General features: G+C 43.1%; 11 protein-coding genes and 1 non-coding gene across 12 annotated transcripts; 8 read left to right on the forward strand and 4 right to left on the reverse strand.

Moving 5' to 3' along the window:
• Window positions 1-329: 329 nt before the first annotated feature.
• Window positions 330-2,162, forward strand: CYBJADRAFT_177846 (glycosyltransferase family 32 protein; the record flags this gene model as incomplete). The annotated part of the gene is made up of 3 exons (XM_020216891.1): window positions 330-1,312; window positions 1,962-2,019; window positions 2,115-2,162. The coding sequence occupies 3 exons, from the start codon at window positions 330-332 to the stop codon at window positions 2,160-2,162; spliced, it is 1,089 nt and encodes a 362-aa protein (XP_020069740.1).
• A 232-nt stretch (window positions 2,163-2,394) lies between these two features.
• Window positions 2,395-3,435, reverse strand: CYBJADRAFT_99443 (uncharacterized protein). Its single transcript, XM_020218049.1, has 4 exons — window positions 3,343-3,435; window positions 3,096-3,264; window positions 2,764-2,943; window positions 2,395-2,687 (listed from the first exon to the last, which is right to left on the reverse strand). The coding sequence occupies exons 2-4, from the start codon at window positions 3,173-3,175 to the stop codon at window positions 2,522-2,524; spliced, it is 426 nt and encodes a 141-aa protein (XP_020069741.1). The 5' UTR covers window positions 3,176-3,264; window positions 3,343-3,435; the 3' UTR covers window positions 2,395-2,521.
• Window positions 3,436-7,545: 4,110 nt separating this feature from the next.
• CYBJADRAFT_t115 lies at window positions 7,546-7,617 on the forward strand. Its single transcript has one exon. It is a non-coding gene; the product is annotated as a tRNA-Met (tRNA).
• A 344-nt stretch (window positions 7,618-7,961) lies between these two features.
• On the forward strand, window positions 7,962-8,483 carry YSY6 (Ysy6p). Its single transcript, XM_020215284.1, has 3 exons — window positions 7,962-8,049; window positions 8,167-8,287; window positions 8,368-8,483. Exons 1-3 carry the CDS (start codon window positions 8,047-8,049, stop codon window positions 8,427-8,429), a joined length of 186 nt encoding a protein of 61 aa, XP_020069742.1. The 5' UTR covers window positions 7,962-8,046; the 3' UTR covers window positions 8,430-8,483.
• A 172-nt stretch (window positions 8,484-8,655) lies between these two features.
• On the forward strand, window positions 8,656-9,947 carry CYBJADRAFT_168249 (complex I NDUFA9 subunit family protein). The gene has a single exon (XM_020215285.1). The coding sequence runs from the start codon at window positions 8,738-8,740 to the stop codon at window positions 9,839-9,841; it is 1,104 nt and encodes a 367-aa protein (XP_020069743.1). The 5' UTR covers window positions 8,656-8,737; the 3' UTR covers window positions 9,842-9,947.
• Window positions 9,948-10,040: 93 nt separating this feature from the next.
• CWC27 (putative peptidylprolyl isomerase CWC27) lies at window positions 10,041-11,258 on the forward strand. The gene has a single exon (XM_020213378.1). It carries the CDS (start codon window positions 10,064-10,066, stop codon window positions 11,234-11,236), a length of 1,173 nt encoding a protein of 390 aa, XP_020069744.1. The 5' UTR covers window positions 10,041-10,063; the 3' UTR covers window positions 11,237-11,258.
• Window positions 11,220-14,256, reverse strand: CYBJADRAFT_168251 (uncharacterized protein). Its single transcript, XM_020215286.1, has one exon. The coding sequence runs from the start codon at window positions 14,041-14,043 to the stop codon at window positions 11,299-11,301; it is 2,745 nt and encodes a 914-aa protein (XP_020069745.1). The 5' UTR covers window positions 14,044-14,256; the 3' UTR covers window positions 11,220-11,298.
• A 359-nt stretch (window positions 14,257-14,615) lies between these two features.
• On the forward strand, window positions 14,616-16,906 carry ACT1 (actin; the record flags this gene model as incomplete). Its single annotated transcript, XM_020217378.1, has 3 exons — window positions 14,616-15,009; window positions 15,726-15,739; window positions 15,800-16,906. Exons 1-3 carry the CDS (start codon window positions 15,000-15,002, stop codon window positions 16,904-16,906), a joined length of 1,131 nt encoding a protein of 376 aa, XP_020069746.1. The 5' UTR covers window positions 14,616-14,999.
• Window positions 14,675-15,109, reverse strand: CYBJADRAFT_99518 (uncharacterized protein). Its single transcript, XM_020218050.1, has one exon. It carries the CDS (start codon window positions 14,994-14,996, stop codon window positions 14,709-14,711), a length of 288 nt encoding a protein of 95 aa, XP_020069747.1. The 5' UTR covers window positions 14,997-15,109; the 3' UTR covers window positions 14,675-14,708.
• A 227-nt stretch (window positions 16,907-17,133) lies between the features above and the next one.
• CYBJADRAFT_194480 (uncharacterized protein) lies at window positions 17,134-18,895 on the forward strand (the record flags this gene model as incomplete). The annotated part of the gene is made up of 2 exons (XM_020217526.1): window positions 17,134-17,615; window positions 17,637-18,895. Exons 1-2 carry the CDS (start codon window positions 17,528-17,530, stop codon window positions 18,893-18,895), a joined length of 1,347 nt encoding a protein of 448 aa, XP_020069748.1. The 5' UTR covers window positions 17,134-17,527.
• CYBJADRAFT_168253 (acyltransferase-domain-containing protein) lies at window positions 18,645-20,873 on the reverse strand. The gene is made up of 2 exons (XM_020215287.1): window positions 18,799-20,873; window positions 18,645-18,738 (listed from the first exon to the last, which is right to left on the reverse strand). Exon 1 carries the CDS (start codon window positions 20,765-20,767, stop codon window positions 18,914-18,916), a length of 1,854 nt encoding a protein of 617 aa, XP_020069749.1. The 5' UTR covers window positions 20,768-20,873; the 3' UTR covers window positions 18,645-18,738; window positions 18,799-18,913.
• Window positions 20,874-20,958: 85 nt separating this feature from the next.
• On the forward strand, window positions 20,959-24,191 carry CYBJADRAFT_99717 (uncharacterized protein). Its single transcript, XM_020218051.1, has one exon. The coding sequence runs from the start codon at window positions 21,226-21,228 to the stop codon at window positions 23,977-23,979; it is 2,754 nt and encodes a 917-aa protein (XP_020069750.1). The 5' UTR covers window positions 20,959-21,225; the 3' UTR covers window positions 23,980-24,191.
• The last annotated feature ends 7 nt before the right edge of the window (window positions 24,192-24,198 follow it).

A 24,198-nucleotide genomic window follows, 5' to 3' on the forward strand; every position in this document is an offset into this window, starting at 1 on the left:
GCTCGCGTGTTTTAATTTTTGTTTTCTTTTCCGCTTCGCCTTTTCTTTTCGGTTTTGCATTTGTTGTGTATTCTCGCTCCAAACACAAACCTCCTCTAATTCAATCACTTCGTTGTTATCAGACAGAGGGCGACGGAGGATCTCCAGACTGAAGAAAAGGATAACATTAAAGGCAGTCCAGTTCAGAATCACCTGCCAGAGCTTTTTCAAGTCCATTGGTTGGTTGGTTTTCCCCCTATTTTCCTACATCCACTTTGACCGTTCCCGTGTGCGTTACGGCTTTGTGAGTCCTTCCAGAGTGAACCTATAGCTTTGCTGTCTCGCCAATCATGAGAAGAGAGCTCTTGTTTATGCTTTGGGCCCACGTCATTGTGGCGTTGATCTTGCTCTATAACGTTTTCGATTTGTTGACCCTCATCTACGACGATTCGTTTGCAGATCAACTGACTGACTTGGATCTGAACCCGCCAAAGGGCACACCACCAAAGCCACAGCTTATCCCAAAGATAATACATCAGACGTATAAGGACACGAATATCCCTGAGAAATGGCTCCCTGGTCAACAGAAGTGTATCAACTTGCACCCAGACTATCAGTACATCCTCTGGACCGATGAAATGGCGAGAGATTTCATCTCGGAACAGTACCCTTGGTTCTTGGAAACCTTTGACGGGTACAAGTACAACATCCAGCGTGCCGATGTGATCAGATACTTTGCCCTCATCCACTACGGCGGTGTGTACATCGACCTTGACGTTGCCTGTGAGAGACGTTTGGACCCGCTATTGACGGTTCCAGCGTTTGTCAGAAAGACGATCCCAACGGGTATCTCAAATGATGTCATGGGGGCAGTGCCAAAGCATCCTTTCTTTTTGAAAGTGGTTGATAACCTCCAAAAGTATCATATGAACTACCTCATACCTTACTTGACCATCATGTACACCACTGGGCCTTTGTTCCTCTCTGTCATTTGGAAACGCTATAGACGTTGGGTGCAAGTTCCTGCCTCTGCAGCAGTGAAAATTATGTTCCCAGAGGATTACAAAAAGCATACAAACTCCTTCTTCTCCATCTTGGAGGGATCTTCTTGGCACTTGGGTGATGCAAACTTCATCAAGGGACTCGGCAGACACATCGGTCTTGCCGTTCTAGGTGGGTTCGCCATTGCTGCCGTGTTGCTGTATGGTGAGTACAGACTTTACCTCTGGCTCATCAATGGAGGTTACAAAAACAACTTTGTCACGACGCTCTGGAAAAAACACTCCAGAAAGAGTCAGGCTAGAAGAAATAGAAAGAATTCAAATCTGACAGGGTATGAGTTGCAAAAACCACAAGAACAGGCTTTGAAATTGAAGACCGAAGGTGTTTAGTTCCGTGGTTATACACTCGCCCACTTGCTGTGTCCTGTCTACAAACCATACTACAACTGCATCGTTCGAGTAATATCGAACACGAATCAAAAGAAGCTGATACTTTTTTTTTAATGACGCCATGACCCGACGTTAAGATCTTCACTGTCAATCGTTTACTTGAGCAACCATGCTTATAATAGTCCGTGGGAAACTTAACGGTGTTGAACAATGTATCTACATATATATAACGAACAATCTGTGCAACATGTTCCTTTTTTGAAATCACCATTTTGTTGTAGATTTAGATGAATATATCTGATGCTGAACTCCGCTCCGTGTAAAAGTTCTTCAGGCTGTTATTTTTTGGGCTGCGCCTCGTTGAAAATTCGGCTACATGGGCGGATTGTCAAATAACATAATAAAACAAAAGTACCTTTTAATATATAATAATCTGTCTAATATACAATCACAACTAAACCATTAAACCTTTATTTGCTCGTCCTTAATTTAAACCAATTGGGCAACAGCACCCTCTGTGGCTAACCATTCGTTGACTGTGTCAGCAGAGAGACCAGATCCGAAAGTGGTTGAATCGTCGAGTTTAACAAGGGTAATGCTAGAACCGGAGAAAATTACGGCACCCTTCATGGATCCAGAAGTTGGTCTGGTGAAGTAATCTTGGGAACCACCACCACCGTAAGAGGTACCATCATTACCTTGACCATCGTGCAAATGAGAAATCAATCTCTCATCACCCTCAAGCAAGACTTCGAACAGATCGAGCTCACCACAGCCAGTGGACCAACATGAACAAGTGGCATCACCGTATTGCAAAGTTCTTGGAATCTTAGCATTCAACAACCAGATAGCTGGCATATCTGGGTTAGAACCAGATGCACCATCCTCATGAGGCATTTCAAATTCAAAGACAAAGATCTTCTCGGAACCTCCGAATCCTTCGTATGCTGGAATACCAGATCTGTAATAACCACATGAGGAACCCGAACAGGCTTCACCTGAAAAGATAGCATACTCTTGGTCAGAAGTAAGCAAAACATCATTCAATGCTTGTGCGGAAGAAGCTGCACTTGAACCGTCAGCGGAACAATAAGATAAAGAGTTACCGAAACATGTGGAGAAGACACCTGAGGAGGAACCACCAAGAGTGTTCAAGAAAACACAGTTGTCGGTACTACCAGGAGTGTAGTAGGAGGATCTGACCCAAGCTGAGTCGGTACCAGCGGTGGAAGTGGCAGTAGCACTAGTGGAAGAAGTGGAAGAAGTAGAAGTGGTGCCAGTGGTTGTTGGAGAAGCAGTAGTGGCAGTGTTGGTGTTCACAGTACTCACTGTGTTTGCTGTGTTTGCTGTGTTTTGGCTAGAAGCTGTGCCAGCAGCAGTGCCACCAATCAACGTTGTGGTAGTTTGCTGAGATGTGGCCTGAGTGTTCTGAGTAACGACTTCACCATCAGCATTGACATAGACAGTCTCGGTGACTGCAACAATCTGGGTGGCTGGTTCTCTCTTGTGGGCATGGTGAATATGCTTTGTGGTTGAACAGTCCTCTTCAACCAAATCTCTCTTCTTCTTTGAAGAGGTGGAAGATGGAGAGTAGAAACCAAACTGCAAAAGTCTCAGAGGGCCTCTGAAATGCACGGAGAGCTGCTCATCCAATGGTGAGTTAGAACCTGAGAATGAAACACTTTCTTGAGAACATTGACATGTGGTTTCATCCATGTTGGTAACATCCTTGTATGTACCAGAATATCCGACATTCTCATAGGTAATGGCGTCGACGTTGCTACAGAAGTAGTTTCCACCTTCATAAGAACAACTTGCAGAAGCAGTGATGGCCGTGAAAATCGACACAAGAACTGCTGTTGAAAATCTCATTGTTTAAAGAGCGTAAGACCAATAGGGAGCAAATTCAATAAAGCAACGGGATCAAAGTAAACAACGTGAGTGAAGCAGCAATTGACAATATAATAGGGAAGGGAATGGACAGTCTCTCTCTTGATAGATATAAAGGAGTGAATAAGAGTGAGATCTAAGAAATGAGGGTCGGGTTTTCAAACACGTAACTTCGTTTCAAAATCGTAAGGGGGGTGTAAACAAGGAAAAGATCCTCCCAAAGGCTCGAAAAATTGCGTGTAGGGGGACTGTTGATGTTTTATATTCTGGCGCCTGGGCAGTTTGCATAAATTTTGTTTCATTTGCCTTGCCAACCATCCCGCCCGACACACAAATCTATGAACATCCCAAACGCGTAATGCATACCTGTGCAGCACTCTGCGTTTTTTGTTGCCGAATATTAACCTTAATTTCCGAATCTGGAAGGACACGCTATGGGAGAGGCTTGGTGATTCCCGCACCTTGCACAGTTTCTGTGGAAATTGGGCTTTTGCGGCTTGGTAAAATATACGGTTTCTGTAGTTACGAAGGGGACAACCAAAAAGGCCTCGCAGGAAAAACCAAAACGAAAATGTGATTGCCAGCCCCATTTTGCACAAAGCCTGGGTTATCGCACCATCAGGCAAAACAACAGTTGACTCACCTCTGGTTAATGTGTTGCCTCTAAAGGGAAATAACCATCATTATCTTACTTTCGAGGTGCTCTAGACCGTGCGTCAGCTCGTGGATCCATGATATGATCAATTTGATCAACTTAGTAGCTGTTGAATACAGAGTGGTGGTGCAATTCCCGACGGCTTCTTGTTTCTCTTTTTTTCATGTGTGTGTGTTTTTTCCAGCACATATCGGTCTGGGCTTGTAGCTATTGGAATGCATACTACCTTGGTAACATTTCGTAGATCACACAGATGGTGTAGAAGAACGTCTAGACCTCTCGATGTCTGAGCGCCGCTTTCCCCGTAGAATCTTCACTACAAGAATACGTAAAATCACCGGGGTGTGTATTCCTTCGTAGAAGGCTTCTGAAGAAGCCCCTTATGCTTGTCTGATGGTGACCAGGGCTTCTCATATGTGGAGGCTGGGGTGATGTTATATGGGCTTAGAAGATACTAGGCGTTAGTCATTTCCTGACTGTTTCTCTAAAATCCCTCCACTACGAGCTGGGTATGGGGGCTTCCCACTAATCAAGCCTATGACTAGTATTCCTACATGACATACATGCCATGTTCGCCAAACAGAACCAAAGCCAGAGCGAAGATTGGAACTTCATGTTCTGGACTCTGATGTATCTGATATGTTAGGCTTTAGCACTTGACTTGATGCACATGCCACTACATATCAGGGGAAACTTACAGTTCAAGTGGAACCTAGTCTATTAAATGGCACAAATGAAGAAGGTGCAAGGCTTGAAGAGCACCATGGTGGTATGAGCTCTCACTACGTCATTTAGCATCTCATTTGGCTTGCACTATCCTCCTTCTGCTGTCTTGAATTTTCAAAGTGTGAAAACTCTTTATTTGATAGGAGGTCCTGATGCATTCTATCTGCGTATTGAACTGAACAGTGGTTTTAAAGGCACATCTTATATCCTGGCTTCTTCTTTAGATTCCAGCTCTTACTGGCCGAGTTTCGTAAAGTAATTTAGAATTGATCTCTTTTTAACTTGATACATATTTTTTGTCGCTGTGAGGATCCATCACCACCTCATCAAACAAAAATCGTGCATATGGTATGGTTTGACTGTCCAATTTAACAGTACTTCTATGTATATTCGTGTGAATAAAAGTCGACAAATCAACCTGATTGATCTAGTATCTGAAACAGTGAACTTTTAAGCGAACCTTTTTGGGTTATATGGGCTACGTCATCTAAAACTGCGTGAACTAAGAATTGCATAAAAACGGTTAAACTCAATGCACTCCTATAGTGTGTATTACTCATTCGAGCTCTATTTCATAAAACACCCGGATATTTTAACTTTGGCTACATGACCTGAATCTAGGGTTTTGAATAGATATATGCTCTCTACTAATAGAGTTCTCCGAAGATGATTCCTTGAAGCGCAGATAGTTCGATAGAACAAGGCGACACACTAATCAACAGATGGTGATTGTCGACAAACATAGTGACTGTTGAGATGTCTTTCTTTTTCAACTTTTCCGAAGAAAAAGGTTCGTACTCATGAATTCTAGACTCTGTACACTAATGCACAAGATAAGTGTAACATGAACGATGCTTCAAGTATGTACTCAAAAGCGTGAATCATATTCGTCGTGCGAGGAACACATCTCCTTCATGGTCCCAGATTTGAATTCTATACGATACGTCCGTTCAGTAGAGTGGAATGCAGTAACATGTTGGAGCCTTATCCTCGGTTGTACACATTCGGTGTTTAGATACTAGTGATTTATGTATTGGTATTTCTTTCTACCGCTCCATTCGTCATCAATTAAAGCTCTTACAAATGATGAATACTAATGTTTCCAAAAGTAACCACGCGCATGCAGAAGCAGATATGGTTTGAAAAATGCATTTTCATCTCATAATCCCTAAACAGCTTCAAAGTTTTCTTTCGTAGATCGGGTTCTAGTGTCAAAGGTGTTGATCTGTTCGTAGAATTCTCAACGTCTCTGACTTTTGGCACAAACTTTAAACAAAAAATTGGTGGAAAAAATTTTATCCTTTAAAGTTATATTACATGCGTTTCCCTACATGCAGAAAACTCAACGGTCGGACATCAAAAGCTAATTGATTATGATCTCAAACCATAAACGCATTTCTAATGATCCAGAAGTCACAATGAGCTCATACAGTTACAGTAGTACACGTCATGAAAAGTTACAAAAGTGTCCGACTCAAACGTCTTTAGCTTTACTGGCAATACACCCAAAATATAAAGCAGGATAACACTTATGGAAACTTGCGTAACTGATGCCGTGTAACTCCTTTCGCAACGGAGTAGCTGTTTTCCACGGTTCATTATTTCGTAATAGATTAGAATCCACTGATTTATGTAGGCAACTTATTATGAAACGTGTGGTTTTTAAAAGGTGAGGATTGGTTATTTACTAGCACTATTATTGATATCATCCGACGTAAAGATAAGAGACATGCAGTTGGTTTGAAAATGGAATTATATGAATATTGATTTTTTCAGTTCACGCAGACGTTCAGAAGTGAGCATAAGATATATCTTGATGCCTGTCTCACTGTATTTATGTCTGTAATTTTCCTGAAGGTGTTTTATGTTGAAAAGAGTCAAGCCTAATTATCATCATGTTCAACGATGGTCATTCGAGATATGTAGCTCAGCAAAAGTAATAAATCGGATTAATACACGTTTTTGGATTGGAGTATGCTGATAGTTTGTTTATGAAGAGTTGTAAACTTTAACTCTTAACAGAGAAACGGTCAGCTTTACAGTCACAAGATAGACTGGTAGGCTGTATAGTAATCTCGCACATGGACAGAAACTATCTGAGCTAGAACCAGACTTTTGGCGAATCTATCATGGATGATGATTCGTGGAAAGACCCCCAAAAAACGAGCTTGGTCATGCGATTATTCATACCGATGTACCTAGTCCACCTTTAGGGTGTCTTTAACAAGAAAACAACTGCGTAGTTCATCATTTCATGTGGGAATATGGGCTCATCTCAAGTTCTAGATACCATTAGTTATAAATATAAGTGATTATTTGAAAGTGATTCAATACTTGTGCTATTGATTTTATAATAACTCAGATTCAATTCTTCCTTCATTTAAATTTCTCTTTAGAGGTTATACATTATATTTTTAAAACACAGATTATTGATGATTTTCTGATTCACTATCTCAGCCAGAAAAGAACAAAAGAAACCATTTTATTACCAATAAAACCATTCAACTTTGAAATTTCATTATCCGATTTGAATTGTTATAACTTCCAGCATCAACATTATACTAAAACAATTCCAACACCAGGAACTACAAAACCCATGAATCCCTGTATACTTGTGGTCATTGGCTCGGGGACCTTTGGTGAACAGGTTTAACTCACAAAACCCAAACATCCGGACATCACATTTTACCACCCGTGATCTTTAGATCGAATGAACGTCGCCTAAACCAGAGTAAGAAAGGCTTCTGCAGTATTGATACTCGTTTTAGCATGTAAAAAGGCATTTGTAAATCTCTCTTGATCTGAAATTCCCGATAATCATAAGCTATTTCACATTCTTGTTTCTAATTCATTGACCATGAAGACAGTGTCAGACGGATGAGATACGTGAGGCTTTCAACAAGCAGCGTCTTGGCGCAGTGGAAGCGCGCAGGGCTCATAACCCTGATGTCCCTGGATCGAAACCAGGAGACGCTAATTTTTTTTTTTCAAATCGGCTTCATCAAACAAGGGCTTGAAATGTTTTGTACACGATGTCCACACGCAAAACCACCGACAACCCTTGTGTTGGTAGACGTCAATTCCACGTCTACAATTTCCATTTAAATTACATCAATCGATGATTACCCAATCAGAACCTTCCGTTGTGAGCTCGTTTCCAATTTCTCAACGAGGACAAAAACCACTTCTCCCAAGTTATCGGAATTGGTCTTTTAGGTGCGTGTCAACTTTGAAAATTTCCGACTGGATTTTCGCGAATTGTTTATTTGCCAGCTTTACACAACAAACCTCCACGTCAACCAAATCTTCGAGATCGGTACATTTTCTCAAAGAGAACAACAACGACACTTTCTAGCTTTTGCACAGAAAAGCTCATCTCATAGTGGCTAACACACTCCCTCTACAATGGTAAGATACCCCCAAACTCGCTGATGTTACTCGGTGTGATGTCAGGTTAACCCTTGTCGGCTCACACAGATGCGTACATACAAGAGTGAAGCCGTTGTACTAACATCTCCGTCACAGGCCATTCAAACACCAAAGCAACGTCTCGCGAACGAGAAGTTCTACAAGAAGCATGAGAAGCAGATGGGAAAGCCAAAGCCAAAGACCAAGAAGGAATCACCAGTTTCCACGGGCTGGATCAGTAAGTGTAACATCCCCACCATGCAACTCGTTCTGCCTGTTTATCTACCTATCTATCGCTCTACTGACACCCCATTCTAGTTCTTCTGGCATTTTTGATCGGTGGTGGTGCTGTCTTGGAAATCATAAGAATATTCTTCTAATAGACCTTTCTAATCATATATATCCATAATACATCTCTAATATTGAAACAGCACAGTACTCTTAACAGAGCCCACACATAGTGTCACGCGGCCGTGGCCAGTATTCAAACGTGGTGTCCAGGTGGTTTCTGCCATCCCATCCCCGTGTCAATAACAATTTTTTCTCCCTCTCCTCGTCCTCGCAAAGCTTTCCAGACCTGCCCCCCTGAAAAACCACAAAAACAATCAACAATTGTTACAACGACGAGCTATAAAGGAGCCTTTTCCCACCAGATCAAAACAACAAAGACAACAGGAAAAGTGAAAGCATGTGGAGACGCTCATTCCAACAGGTCAGACGCCAGTCCACTCACGTGTTGAAGAGTGATATCAACATCACCAGAAGCGGAGAGGTTAAGATTGCAAGCGGACTCAATGGTCGTTCTTCCAGAACCGGTTACACTGCTACTGTTTTCGGGGCCTCTGGGTTCTTGGGCAGCTATTTGACCTCGAGACTGGCCAAGAACGGTACCGTGACAGTGGTGCCATTCAGGGACGACATGAAGAAGCGTTTCCTCAAAGTGCCAGGCGATTTGGGCGTTGTGAACTTTGTCGAGTTTGACCTGAGAAACTTGGAGTCCATAAACGAAGCTGTGAGAATGAGCGACATCGTTTACAACTTGGTCGGTGTTGATGCGCACACCAAGAACTTCTCCATGGCCGATGTCAACATTGAAGGTGCCAGACGTATTGCCCGTGCTGCCGCTGAGAACGGTGTTCCAAGATTGGTTCATGTTAGTGCATACAACGCCCAGAAGGACTCCCCATCCGTGTTTTACGCTACAAAGGCATACGGTGAAGAGGCTGTCTTGGAGGAGTACCCAGACGCCACCATTGTTAGACCAGGTATGATTTACGGTAGAGAGGACAGATTCTTGAACGAGTTGGGTAACCAGTTTAGACTCTTTACAGTTAACCACATGAAGGAAACTTTGCTCCCAGTCCACGTCCAGGACGTTGCTGCTGCCTTGGAGAAGATTGGTTTTGATGACTCCACGACCGGTAAGCTGTACGAGCTCAACGGACCAGAGAGATTCTCAGTCAAGGAGATTAGACAGCTGATTGAAGCTGTGACCAAACGTCACTACACAAACGTCAACGTTCCAAAGGCCGTTGCTTTGAAGTACGCTGAGCTGTTACAATATGTGTGGTGGCCATTGTTGAACCCAGACCAGGTGGAGAGACAATATCATGACCAAGTTGTCGATCCAAATGCATTGGGCTTCAAGGATTTGGGTATAGAGCCAGCTCGTTTGCAAGATTTGGTGTACCGTTACACTTTCTACCTCAGAGATAACATGCACCAACAAGACTTGCCTCCAACTGCAAAGGATCTTAAGGCTAAGAAGACCTTTATCACTTTGACCGATTGAAGGAGATGACAACTCTTGTTTCCGTTATTTATTTTATTTATTTTCATTATATAAGGAAAAACACACACAACATCTATTTATTGAATTCCAATACGTTATTTATATATTCCTTTGGTTGTAGATGTGGTTTGGTTGTATATGAGCTTTGTTGTTGAATGTTGATCTAAAAAAAATTCAAACAACTCTACACTCGGGTAATTTTGAGTAGGGATAACATAAAACATGTCGTTAGAACCACAGACAACGGCAAAGGTCCGTTTAACAACTACAAAAGGTCCCATAGATATAGAATTATGGGCAAAAGAGACACCGATAACATCGAGAAGGTTTTTGAATAACGTTTTGAACAACAGGTTTGGAGGTTGGGAGTTCAACAGAATCGTCAAGGACTTCATTGTTCAGGCCAATGGAACTCTTAGTCAAGAACCATTTGAAGATGAATTCCACACTAGAATCAGATTCAACAGACGTGGCATTCTTGGATGTGTGAACTTGTCATCGAGGAATACCAACACAGGTGAGTTCTTCATAACGCTGAGAGATACACCAGAATTACAATCTAAGAACACGGCATTTGGAAAGGTTGTTGGTGATTCCATCTTCTCAGTGTTGAAGATAAGCGAAGCACAGCTTGGTGAAGATGGTGAAACACCTCTTTACCCTGTCAAGATCACGAAGTGTGAAGTTTTAATACCGTATTTCGATGACCTAGTTGAGGAGAAGGTGGTTGATACTGGTTCATTACCTTCAAAAACAAGCAAACAGAAACAGCAAAAGAAGAAGAAGGCAAAGGTTAAACTACAGATTGGTGTAGACGAAGATGAAGAAGGCGATGTTGGATATCAGATTAATGTGAAGATGAAAAGTGCCCATGATGTGCTGAATGATAAGAAGTTGGTCAAAGAACAATTCATCCCAGAGGAGACTATTGACACGGTTGAAAAGACCACGATAACAAACGAAACTAATGGACATGTTGAAAATGGCAATCACGAACAGGGACTACCAGCGGAGATCACTGCAAAAAGCATTGACGAATGTTGTCCTCCCACAGACTCTGCCACATCATCATCAAAGCCTAACGTAGAGGAAAGAGAAGAACATACACTGAGAACATTACGACAATTTGAGGAGAAGATCAAGACAAAGAAGCATCACGAAGAGGAAAGAGAAACAACACCGTACATTGTAGACGATGACGACTTTGATAAACTTGACGATTCAGATGATTCGGATACGGACATCTATGCTCATTCTCTAAAGTTCACAGATGCAAAGCTGGCCAACGAGGATCTTCTAGTAACGATTGATAATACCGACGACGTGGAGAGGAAGAGAAGACGTAAAGAAATCCCTTACAAGGATATGGAAATTACCAAGAGGTTGAAGCATTAATTGATTAATAAACGTGTCTTACATGATAAAGCACTTTTGTATAGAGTCCACCACGATTATTATTAATCCTGATAATCGTCGTCATCAGCATCGTCCGGTTCAGATATCATAACATCATCATCATCATCGAAATCATCCTCGTCAAATTCACCATCAGCATACAAGAAGTCCCCGTCTGGATCCTCAGAGAGCTTAATCATTTTCTTCATCTTGAGATCATTCTCCTTCAAATCAGTCACCTGTCCTCTCTTTCTTGACTGACGACCACCTGCTATTCCTTTGTATTCGTTGTAGATGGTCTCAAACTTCTCAAGAACAGGTACAATATTCGTCAAATAGTATACCATATCCTTCAGTCTCTTGGTTTCAACTAATTTTGAGTCAGCAGTTGCTAGTTTACTCTCAAGGAAATTAATGAATTGGCGTAATTCAGAAACGTTAGATGCAACTTCATACCATGGGTCCACGGTTTGGGTCTGGTCCCTGACGTTGACTTCATTGGTTACTGACTTTATCATGCTGGTGACATCTTGTACGTACAGTTTGAACCTTGAGGGTTGTGGCAAACCCAACATATCAGTAACAGAAGCTTGAGAGTTGATCACTTTTTTCATATCGTCCAACGATGCCAACCCACCAGTTTCGGGATCACATGAACGGCAGAGGAAGTAACGACCACTTAAGCCACCATCACCTGCGTAAAAGTCCATAATTCTAAAAGACATGTGATGATCCAGAGGGTTTGCTGAAGCATCCGTGTACGGGTCCAATGTATTTTCATCATCATTCGTCTTTTTAATCTTTTTCCTTGGATGCAATTTAAGATTGGCGTTAGCATCCTCAATACCCTTTTCACCTTGTTTGATATATCTGGGGATATAGTATGTTTCCTTATCTCCAGATGAGTCTTGCCTTGCCAACTGTTTGCTGATTTCTGATCTGATGGAGTCTGAATATGAAGTACACCATTGTACTAAAGATCTCAACAAGATAAGTCTATCCAAGGGCTGCAAAGCCATTAATCCGTCTGTTTCAAAGTTTTCCTCATCAAGGGGTGTGAACTCTAATGGTTTTGTTAGACCAAAATGGTACTGCATTGTATCCAAAGCCTCTGGATGTTCTGGATCTAACGGTTCTTCATTCTCATCATCTTTCAAAGAATCGTCAACCATCACTTCGGTGAATACACCTTCATCGTCCCTCCACTCGCTTGGCAACCCAAACATTAAACAGTTTTCTTTCAATTCAGCTAATATTTTCGAAACATTGGATGCATTGACGGCCTTCTTTTTATTCAGCACAAGGTACAATAACTTGAAAAAGAGCTGATTCATGGAATATGATATTTCATCCTTCGAGTTAGATGTTGGTGATTCCACAGTTTTTTGGTTAACATTGCTCAAAGAGTAAGGCAGTGAAGGAGGAAGGTTCAAGCCTTCTTCTATATCTTGAGGACCCAAGTTTGCAAATTTGAAGAATTTCTTAAACTTGTTGATGAATGACAAGATTGTTATTATATCTTTTGCATAATCAGAAGGTTTCACTTCATAACCAAGGGCGATGAATTGTTCATGCGATAAGCCCTCGTCATCTTTCAACATTTCTGGATCATAAATGTCATAAGAAACACCAGTAATTGGTCCGGGGATGTCTCTTTTCTTCTTGGTTCGACTTTTAAGCTTTGAAGATGACTTCTCCTTTGCCTTTGGAATCGTTTTTAGTAGCAGTATCTTTTCTGATAACGCCTTTGAATCCTTGTGAGATTCAGGCTTCGCCGCTATAGGTAGTAACTGCTTCCTTGGAACTATCTGTGATTGAAGTAGCTTCTTATCAGAAGCTGTTGACCTTCCCTTAGCCTTCAAAGAGTCCACATCTTCGAGGACGATTGGACTCGTCTCTATACCATCGGCTTTGTCTTTGTTTGATGATTTCACATCTTTGATGGCAAGTTTAACCTTTGGAACTATTGGAGGGAGCTGTTGATGCGATTCTGGGCGTTTTGCCAAAATGAGCTTACCTCCTTGTTTGGCAAATACCGGTTGTTTATACCCATTCTTTTCCACTGAAGGTTTCGGCTTGATCTTTCTACCGCCTCTAGATCCAGGTCCAGTTATTGGCTTCGAATCGACTCTAAATCTCGAAACCATGCTCTCCTCGTAGTTCTTTGAGGATGATTGTTCAGAGCTCGGTGATGCGTTCACTTGGTGCTTTCTAGGACGACCCAACCTAGAACCACCCTCCTGCGCACTTGGATCCACCACAACGATGCTCATATTCGAATCGGTATCCTGTATCAACACCTGCTTAGGTTTGGGTTCTGAATCACGGCGAAGCGCCAAATGGTGATGCTGGTGCGATGGGTGTTGAGCTTCTCTTTGCTGGTACGAATCCGAATGTTGACGGGCCTGATTCTCAATCTCTAACGCGCTATGGAGGAAGCTCAGCTGCTGATCATTCCCGTTATCCGTCGAGCCCTGTCGTTGTACAAGGGCATCATTTCCATGCGAATTATCACGCGCCCTCAAATGTGTTGATCCATTGTCATCCATCCCGTTGAAGTGGATCATCGAGGACATATTAGCAGCAGCAGCGGCAGCGGCAGCAGCAGCAACCACGGCGGCAGTGGTGACGTTTGTCTCACCATGGCCATCGTGTTCCTTAAGCCCAGAACCTGCACCGTTATGGCCCTCTTCATCCCCTTCAATGTTGATATAGTTGTTCTCCCCTTGGATGAAGTCAGAGTTGAGAGAGAACTTTGTGAAGATGCCACCTTGAGATTCAATAGCAGGATCTATATTAGACTCCATGCTCGCGTCCATAACCTTTCAGTCTATACGTCCTAGCAGTTTAGTTGGCGGCTTTGTGTGTATAAGGCGACGGTATCTAAAAAGTTTTATCTTCTTTTCGTTGCTGGCTTGCAAGTTTTGTTGTTGTACTTCAAAAGCGCGTGGATCCCATTGGCCAAAATTGTGCTACTTCTGCCCACAACGGGTTTGTAATTTTATCAACAAACACCTGGCGTGGGAAACCCGTTGTGGGAAACCCGTTGTGGAGCGAAGTTCTCGTGGGCATTCGAGGCAAAACTCACAGGCTGACGCGTCGCGATCGGAATTCCCGTTGGTTTTGAAAAAAGAAAACACGGGATTCTGAGACGTATGGCAGTAGGGTAACGGCGTTGATTAGTGCGGCATTCCACTTTGAGGGTGTGCGTTATACGTCTTACTGTATCTGTGAGGTGGGTGTAGTTTCTGACTCAAGAGGTGATGGTCTGTAGAGGTATGGCTAGTAGATGTATTGTTTGACACGAGGGTTGTACGGATTCTCCCGTCAACCCTTGGTTCGTGTTTATATCCAAGCTTCTGTGAGGTAATAAAGCCGATTCACCGCAGAACGGGCGTAGCCTAGATCCACCGACGATGGCTCGCCTTCCAGCGCCCCACACCCGTGTGTTACACCTACAACTGTGTAAGCTCTACAATTCACAACAAGGCGAACCGTGGCCAAGCACCACGCTCAATATATACCGACCATTGAACACCGAGCATAGCTCCGTTGAACACAGGCGAGTCGCACCAGATGGAACAAGGCAGAGAAAGTGAAGTGTCTGCGTGCGGGTACCGGTTTCGGAGAGAATCAGAGGAAATCGACAAAGCTTCGCCTTTCCCAAATTTCTTCTCTCTTTTTCCCCTTCCTTTTTGCCAGCACATCTCGGGAGGAAACTAATCCAAACAAGAACAGAAACATATAGACAAAACAACATAAAATGGACGGAGGTAAGTAGACACACCCAAGCGATGGCTTCGAATATACCACATGTCTATGGATGGAAGCCCAGCTCAATGGCGCTGTGGCCTGGCTTCGGTTGCGCTTGATGGCAAAAAAGACGCAAAGGGAAGGGGAGTTCTGTTGGCAGACACGAGGGTTAGGAGGATAGATCAAATCAATTGATCTCCAGAAAAAGACAGGACGGGGGGAATTAGGCAAGGAATGTATCAATTCCACTGGTGTAGACGATGTTGTTTAACACTTGTTTCATTGTTGATGCGCTGGCACTCAAGGTTTGTTCAATCAGTCTACACCCTCGGTCCCCCTGAGAGTGCGATCTGGACATTTCGGTTTCAACGAGATAACAGCGGGAATTTTCTACTTTGGCGTACCTACGGAATTCAAAAACGAGTTGAGGGGGGGGGGAACTTACAGACCAATTGAAGATGTGAATCAAACTACTGGGTGATTTAATTAGACAAATCACACATTATCTCCCCTTCTGGTGCAACGAAGACGTTTTCGTTGGTTTTAACCCTTCTTTTTCGCCCGCTGGGAAATTCCGCCCCTCCCCTTTTTGTTTTTTTCGTTCTCCTTGTATTGCCGAATCAGGAAACATTCCGCAACACCCAAACAGCCGATCTTCCTATTCAGTGTCGGTGGTATATTCAAAGGATCTTTTACAGTTGTGATTGATCATTATAACTAACACACGTCTCTATAGAAGAAATTGCTGCCGTATGTTTTCATACTTGCCCCCTAAACTGACAATTTCCATGTTACTAACACTGTTTTTAGCTCGTGATTGATAACGGTTCCGGTATGTGTAAGGCCGGTTTCGCCGGTGATGACGCTCCAAGAGCCGTCTTCCCATCCATTGTTGGTAGACCAAGACACCAAGGTATCATGGTTGGTATGGGTCAAAAGGACTCCTATGTTGGTGATGAGGCTCAATCCAAGAGAGGTATCTTGACCTTGAGATACCCAATTGAGCACGGTATCGTTACAAACTGGGATGACATGGAGAAGATCTGGCATCACACTTTCTACAACGAGTTGCGTGTTGCTCCAGAAGAGCACCCAGTCTTGTTGACCGAGGCTCCAATGAACCCAAAGTCTAACAGAGAAAAGATGACCCAAATCATGTTTGAGACTTTCAACGTTCCAGCTTTCTACGTTAACATTCAAGCTGTCTTGTCTCTTTACTCCTCTGGTAGAACCACTGGTATCGTTTTGGATTCTGGTGATGGTGTTACCCACGTTGTTCCAATCTACGCTGGTTTCGCTTTGCCACACGCCATCTTGAGAATTGACTTGGCTGGTCGTGACTTGACTGACTACATGATGAAGATCTTGTCCGAGCGTGGTTACTCTTTCTCCACCACTGCCGAGAGAGAAATCGTCCGTGACATCAAGGAGAAGTTGGCTTACGTTGCTTTGGACTTTGACCAAGAGTTGCAAACTGCTGCTCAATCCTCTGCTATCGAGAAGTCCTACGAATTGCCAGATGGTCAAGTCATTACCATCGGTAACGAGAGATTCAGAGCTCCAGAGGCTTTGTTCCACCCATCTTTGATTGGTTTGGAAGCTGCTGGTATTGACCAAACCACCTACAACTCCATCACAAAGACCGATATCGATGTCAGAAGAGAGTTGTACGGTAACATTGTCTTGTCTGGTGGTACTACTATGTTCCCAGGTATCGCTGAGCGTATGCAAAAGGAGATCACCGCTTTGGCCCCATCCTCCATGAAGGTTAAGATCATTGCTCCACCAGAGAGAAAGTACTCTGTCTGGATTGGTGGTTCCATCTTGGCTTCCTTGTCCACTTTCCAACAGATGTGGATCTCAAAGCAAGAATACGACGAAGCTGGTCCATCTATTGTCCACCACAAGTGTTTCTAAAGAGCTTGATAGCCTTTTGTCATTATTTTTTCTTGACAACCTTTTAAAAGAAAAAAAAAAGCTGCTCTTATCCTCTTTGGTTTATTTGTATGTCCTTTAGATATCTATTCCTACGCTTTTCTAGCCTTCTGCTCCATATTCGGAAACGTCTTGACTACGGTTGTGTATGTTGTGCACTTTCGGCAATGCCCGTTTCCTCAAGGAGAGAGATTGCTGGTTAGTTATTTCGTATCAGGTAAATAGGGAATGTGTATTTTTGTACGAACTTGATGTAGCTTTGTAAGCCACTACCAGTAGAACATATCTAAGATACACTGTATATGGAACCAGCTCACCTGTCTGCTCTAATTGATTGGTGCATCATCTCTGCAAAGCAGTGCGTATGTGTTGTCCTCCATTGCTTTAAATTGCTCCCAGATGTGGGCCCAGGAAGAAATTCTCGGATCATCGTTTCCTGAGCTCTGCGGAGTTTAGACCAATGCATCTTTCTGTCGAGTGTACCGCGTTGTCTCTCACACACTTTTCGTTATAAATTTATTTCCTTCTTCTAAATGGAAAAGTTATCAAGCTTTCCATTCCGTTCCTGATCAAGTAGTCGTGCCAGTGGATATTGTGGTAAATATGATTTCAAACGCTGGACAGAAGCGTGGGATTGACCAGACGAGTGTGCTGCATCCGAAGAGAACGAGAGGATCAGGTGTTGCGACAGGTAGCAGAGGAGGAACAACAGCAGCAGTGAACAAGATTTCGCATATAGCCCTATCTGAAGAGCAACAGGATTTGAAGATAAGAATTCTGGATTTTGTTAAGCGTTCTATAGCTTCAAAGGAACACGATAAGCCAGATGTGTTTCTCATCAACGGTGATGCTGGAACTGGCAAGTCTGTGATACTGAACTCTCTCTTCAATACGATTCAAAAGCTGTCAAGAACAACGAACGATGAGGTACTTTCTCAGACAAACAACTATCTTGTGGTCAATCATCCTGAAATGCTAAAGCTCTATCGTGAGATTGCCAAACAGTTCCCGTTCATAAAGAAAGCGGACCTCGAAAGACCAACCACTTTAATCAACAAGTACGCCAACGAAGGCAGACCCATCGATGTTCTTATCATCGATGAGGCTCATCTGCTCTCCACTTCAAAGGACGCGTTCAAGAGATTTTACCAGGAGAACCATCTGGAGGAGTTATTAAGGATATGTAAAGTTGCCGTGTTAGTCTTTGACGATAAACAGTCGTTGAGAATGGGGTCGTACTGGGGAGTGAACTCTGCCGATGGTGCCTCCTTGTCCTACTACCTCTCACAGGAAAGAGTGAGGGATTTCCAGGTTCACCAGCTAAAGAAACAGTTTCGTGTCGTGGCACAGGATGATCTGCTTCAATGGATCAACGACATCTCCACTAATAAAAAGATAAATCCATTGCCAATAAAAGATGCCTTAATCGGAGGCTTCGAATTCAAAGTCTTTGAATCGTGCCAGGCGATGTACGATATGATAAAGGCAAGAAATGCTGAATATGGCCAATGCAGAATCCTCTCCACGTATGACTTTCCTTATCGACTCGATGGTGCTGATTATTTCGTGTATTCCGAATCCGATGAGTTCAAACTGCGTTGGGATCGGTACTTACCTCAGATAACCATTCCATGGTCAGAAAGAGAGGATACGATTGACGAGGTTGGCTCGGTATACACAATTCAAGGCTTTGATCTGAATTATGCTGGTGTAATCCTTGGAAGAAGCTTACAGTATGATCCGCTTACAGATAGCATCAAGGTCAAGCCTGAATTCTATGATGACCATGCTGGATTCACACGGAAGAAGAACATCCACAACGTTGCAACTGTTAGAGAAAAGATTGTGTTAAATTCGCTTAATGTTTTACTTACAAGAGGTGTCAGAGGGTTATATGTCTTTGCCTTCGATCAAGCATTGAGGGAAAGATTGTTGTTAGGGGCTCCAAGCATCGTCGCTGTCAGAAAATGAAATAAGACAGAGAATACCTCAGATCTTCGACTTAATTTGTAGTACTCTTCTAGCAACAGAGCCTTCCTGCTGAGGAGGCTGTCCTAGTTTGAGAGAATGCAAGTAGTTTTGAAATAACAGAAGGCCTTGCTCATCCACAACTTCAATATTCTTGACTTTTGTAATCTTCACCAGGCCAAGGTACTGTAAGGTGTATATGGCATACAGCAAGTTTGACTTATTCATGCTTTCTTTGTATGTGACATTTGGTGAACTTGCGTACAAAAGATGCAACCAAGTTTTAAAACTTGTAGCGTATACTCCTCTCAAATTCTTGAGCACAATCTCATAAGATTCAATGAATGGATCAAGGAGTTTACCGAATAATGGAATATATTCAGGGTGAATCTCGGTCTGTTCATCGATCAAGGATGTTAAAAATTCAAAGTTGAACAAACGTTTCAGTATATCTAACGTTGGATAGTGATTCTTTGTCTTAATGAGGAACATCTCTGATACAAAATGGCTCAACAGTGAGTTCTTGAAGTACACAAGACTGGTCTCTTCCAAGATTATATATGCATCGTCTGTGATTAGGATGTGCTTATCGAGGAAACGTCTCAGCAAAGAAGATATCGTCTGCATCAGAGTCTCATCATCCATGTTTAAAATGGAAAAGAGATGATCATTGGTGGATGTCTTCTGTATTAATAGTTCAGTGAGCTGTTTAACGACACTGCATGTGTCTAACTTGGATATTTTCTTGACGTGGACGTCACGGTAAAATAGTGTAGTTAAGGCCATGCCAACGATTGAGATTTCTGTGATGTAACCAATCTGATGAATTCTTTGCATGGTCATGTTGCACAAGTCTTGTATATTTGTTTGAGCATTGAGTGTGAGGAAAGCGTTATCAAAATTGATGACCAGCTTCCCAAAATTTGGTGACTTCTTCAAAACCAATAAATTCAAACCAGATGATAAGATCGATGAGAACGACTCCTGTCTCTTATCCATACCGTTAAGTTCCACTAAGTAATCGTGAAACTCATATGGCTTTTCGTAAACCAAAGATATCGGCTGGACGTAAGCGTCACGGCCGTTTAGCGATTCTTGAATCAGTTGAACAAAACCGGTCTTTGGAAGCATGAGCTTACCATTACGAGATCTTGTACCTTCTATGAACAGCTCGACCTGTGGATTAGACTTTAGTTTTTCGCTCAGCAGTCTCTTCATACTTGGCTTATACCAGAAATCTGCATCAGTGAATCTTCTCTTGATAAAGATGGCACCAAATCTCTTGAGTATCGGCCCAAAGATCGGAACATTCAAATTCTCACCAGCAATCACCAATGGTGTCTCTAGACTGGAGAGTACATATAGGAAATGAATAATAATATAGTCAATATGGGACTGGTGGTTGGGCAACAACAGTAACGGATGCTCGAGAGAAGCTGCTCTTTCTTTGAACTGCTTAAACGTGTCTCTGTTGACCCAAATCCCGTCCTGGAATATGGTTGGTAGAATATGACTGAACACAATATATGCAGCATGAAGTTGTATCAGATGGTTTTGAGTGCTGGTATCCAAGTTGGATATCTTTGTCAGTTGAATATAGTAATAATCCCCTAGCCATTCCAGCAACTGCGCACGTCTCGTGTCTGCATACAATGCATCAAGCGCACCAGTTTCCAGCTCCAGTTTGATAATACCATCAACGTGCGAGATCACACGAGGATCAGTCATAAATGCCTTCATAAACCCTGGCTTACCCTTACAGGTCTCAAATCTGAGGTTCTTTATGTCTTGAAGCACACTTCTTAAAGTTACCACTGAAGGCCTTGCAGCACCCGTGATGGAGTGTGTCAATAGGTTGAAGTACTGTCCTTCCATGCTGTCAATTCTCTGTGTAGCTCGTAGTATCGGGTTCAAAATACGAAGAGATTGAGCTGTCCAGGGAGAATTTAAGGGAAAAACAGGGAGAAACGCCCAAAGCACCGCTCCTTATAATCACCCATTCTCCACTGTACGTGGTTACACGCTTTGTTGGGTAAAAGGAAACTATGGAGAAAAACCCAAACACCACCTGGGAAGTACAGAACCGGGAGAGGCACGTGACACTAAGCCCCCGGTTCTACAATGCAGCACTTTCCCGGACGTTGTCCAAACTCGAGGAAAAATTCAAAAAGACACCGTGGAAAGGGAAGATCAAAACAATCAAAATCCGAAAGGCCAAAAAACAACACCACCGCACACACAACAAAGGGACAAAAGAACGCTACAGTCTAAGGATCGGCTAATTGAAGTTATTGACACCGTTTTAACCTGTTGACGCTCATCAGAACTGTACTATGTCGCATAAGAGACGTCAATATCCACAAGCTCAGTATACCGCTGCGGCGCCAGTACAAGCTGCTGTTTCCCAACAGCCAGCGTATGGTGGAGCTCCTGTTGGCGGAGTTCCAGGCCAACCAGCTTACTTCACTCCTGCGACCGGCCCTGCCAATGGCCTTCAATCCCCAGCGGTGTCGTCTGCTGGTTTCGAGCAGGTTGCCCACGGGTTTTCCAACATGAGCGTTGGTGGCCAACCACAGGGTTACCAAGGCGGTTATCCACAACCACAACCACAAGTACAACCACAGGTACAGCGCTCGCCATACCAGCAGACACAGCCACTTGCGTATGGAGGTGCCTATCAACCACCGGCTGGCAATGGTGCTTATGGTGCAGCTCCGTCCAATGAGGTTCAGGCAATGCCTTTGAACTTGCTCTACCAGACAGATCTATTGAGAGATTTACCACCACCAATCTCAGATCTCTCGCTACCACCACCACCAGTCATTGTTGCCCCAAATGCCTCTGTTGTTCCAGGTGCTCCTGATGCCAATGCGCCATCAGAGGCTTTCAGATCGACCTTGAATGCCATTCCAAATACAAACTCGCTTTTGAAAAAGACTAGATTGCCATTTGCCCTTGTCATTAGACCGTATGTCACTTTGAAGAACGACGTCAAACCGGTCAACGAAGTTACTGATCTGATCATCTCACGTTGTCGTCGTTGTCGTGCTTACATTAACCCTTATGTCCAATTCCAGCAGGATAACAAGAGATGGAGATGTAACTTCTGTTCCCTCGCCAATGATGTTCCTGCTGGGTTCGATCATAACGAAATGTACGGATCTGTGAACAGATACGAAAGAAACGAATTGAACCACTCGGTTGTTGAGTTCATTGCTCCACCGGAGTATATGATTAGACCTCCACAACCACTAGCTTATGTCTTTGTCATTGACGTGTCTGTGACTGCTGTCAGATCAGGTTTGGTTGCCACCGCTGCCACCACCATTTTAGAGACTTTGGACAGAATTCCAAACAAGGATGATAGAACCAGAGTTGGATTCATCGCTGTGGATTCCTCATTGAACTATTTCAACATCCCAGAGGACACTGAATCCGGTGAGACCTCTATCTTAGTTGTCCCAGACTTGGAGGAACCATTCTCTCCATACCCAGAGTCTCTTGTTGTCAATTTGACGTTAGCCAGAAAGAACATCGAAAAGTTGTTGGAAAACTTGAACAGTTTGTTTAGCGACAATTTGAACCCAGGTTTTGCTCTTGGTCCAGCTCTTAAATCGGCACATAACTTGATTGAGAATACTGGAGGTAAGATTATCACCCTGGCTGCTAGTTTGCCAAACGTCGGTACCGGTAAGCTTCCTGTTAGAGATGCCTCCGCTGTTGCAAATACTTCAAAGGAGGCATCTGCTCTTCTGAACGCCAATGATTCCTTCTACAAGTCATTTGCTGTTGACTGTAACAAGTCTCAAGTTACCGTTGAGTTCTTCCTTACAGGAGCAAGTTACCAAGATGTTGCAACATTGGCGAACTTGCCAAGATACACCGCTGGTCAAACTCACTACTACCCAGCTTGGTCTGCCACTAGTATTGAGGATGTTACCAAATTGTCTAAGGAATTGTCCAATGTTATTACTCAGGATATTGCCTTGGAGGCTGTTTTGAGAACCAGAGGATCGAGTGGACTGACTACAAAAACTTTCTACGGTAACTTCTTCAGTAGATCATCCGATTTGTGCTCTTTCCCAACTTTCCCAAGGGATCAAAGTTATGTTATTGAGATTTCCATTGACGAGAACCTCACGAAACCACTTGCCTTCTTCCAATCAGCCGTTCTCCACACTACCATTAATGGTGAAAGAAGAATTAGAGTCATCACAGCGGCTCTTCCAACTACATCTAACATTTCTGACGTGTTTGCATCTGCTGACCAATTGGCCATCACTAATTATTTCACTCATAAGGCCATCCAAAAGGTTTACAACGGTTCGTTCAACGACGCCAGAGAGCTCTTGTCGAAACACATGCTCGATATCTTCAACGTTTTCAAGAAGGAAGTCGTTGCTGGTAATGTTGGTGGTGCATCTCCACTGATGTTGGCAAACAATCTGAGAATGTTGCCTCTGTTGTTGCACGCATTGACCAAACACATTGGTTTCAGATCTGGTGTGGTTCCACCAGACCACAGAGCCAATGCCTTGAACTTGTTAGGATCCTTGCCATTGCCACAATTGATCAGATACATATACCCAACTGTCTATTCTCTTCATGACATGGCGGATGATGCTGGCTTCCCTAATGAGGAGACTGGTGATATTGTTTTACCAGATGCCATCAATGCTAGCGCTGAATCCTTCGAGAGATACGGGTTGTATTTGATCAATACCACTACCGAGTTGTTCTTGTGGATCGGAGGTGACGCCGTTCCAGAGCTGGTGAGCGATGTCTTTGGTGTTCCAGATATCTTCCAGGTTCCAATTGGTAAAGTTGAGCTTGCCGAGCTGGACAGTGAGTTTAACCAAAGAGTTAGAAACATCATCAGTAAAGTCAGAGAAGGTGTTGATACGTCGATATACGAGAACTTGTTTATCGTTAGAGGGGGTTCAGCCAATGAGCCATTGGATGCCAATGCTCAACAGGTGAGCTCTTTCAGATTGTGGGCATCTTCCCAATTGGTTGAGGATAGAATCGCCAACCAACCAAGTTACCGTGAGTACTTGGCCAAGACCAAGGATAAGCTTAGCGCGTGAAAGATTTGATTTTGTATTTTCTTCTTTTTTCTTTTCGTTTTATCTAGATTGTAAAGAAGGAGAAAGGAAAAGTGTTTGATAAATAAACTGAATTGTACAGACTGAAGTTAAAGTTGATATGGGTGTAGTAGTAGTAGTAGTAGTAGTAGTAGTAGTAGTAGTAGTAGTAGTAGTAGTAGTAGTAGTAGTAGTAGTAGTAGTAGTAGTAGTAGTAGTAGT

This window comes from Cyberlindnera jadinii, assembly GCF_001661405.1.
Source record: "Cyberlindnera jadinii NRRL Y-1542 unplaced genomic scaffold CYBJAscaffold_9, whole genome shotgun sequence".
Taxonomy (NCBI): Eukaryota; Fungi; Ascomycota; class Saccharomycetes; order Phaffomycetales; family Wickerhamomycetaceae; genus Williopsis; species Williopsis jadinii.

What these genes read in the sequence shown, in the direction of transcription:
- YSY6 (XM_020215284.1), top strand. An exon ending in AGTTTCCACGGGCTGGATCA is followed by an intron (nt 8,288 to 8,367) that starts GTAAGTGTAACA and finishes ACCCCATTCTAG; the next exon opens with TTCTTCTGGCATTTTTGATC.
- CWC27 (XM_020213378.1), top strand. Translation starts at nt 10,064, where the DNA reads ATGTCGTTAGAACCACAGACAACGGCAAAGGTCCGTTTAACAACTACA.
- CYBJADRAFT_168251 (XM_020215286.1), bottom strand. Translation starts at nt 14,043, where the DNA reads ATGGAGTCTAATATAGATCCTGCTATTGAATCTCAAGGTGGCATCTTC.
- CYBJADRAFT_99717 (XM_020218051.1), top strand. Translation starts at nt 21,226, where the DNA reads ATGTCGCATAAGAGACGTCAATATCCACAAGCTCAGTATACCGCTGCG.
- CYBJADRAFT_168253 (XM_020215287.1), bottom strand. Translation starts at nt 20,767, where the DNA reads ATGGAAGGACAGTACTTCAACCTATTGACACACTCCATCACGGGTGCT.
- CYBJADRAFT_99518 (XM_020218050.1), bottom strand. Translation starts at nt 14,996, where the DNA reads ATGTTGTTTTGTCTATATGTTTCTGTTCTTGTTTGGATTAGTTTCCTC.
- CYBJADRAFT_168249 (XM_020215285.1), top strand. Translation starts at nt 8,738, where the DNA reads ATGTGGAGACGCTCATTCCAACAGGTCAGACGCCAGTCCACTCACGTG.
- CYBJADRAFT_99443 (XM_020218049.1), bottom strand. Translation starts at nt 3,175, where the DNA reads ATGAAGGTGGAAACTACTTCTGTAGCAACGTCGACGCCATTACCTATG. An exon ending in ATTCTGGTACATACAAGGAT is followed by an intron (nt 2,944 to 3,095) that starts GTTACCAACATG and finishes ATCTTCCACCTC; the next exon opens with TTCAAAGAAGAAGAGAGATT. An exon ending in TCTCAGCAAACTACCACAAC is followed by an intron (nt 2,688 to 2,763) that starts GTTGATTGGTGG and finishes GTGAGTACTGTG; the next exon opens with AACACCAACACTGCCACTAC.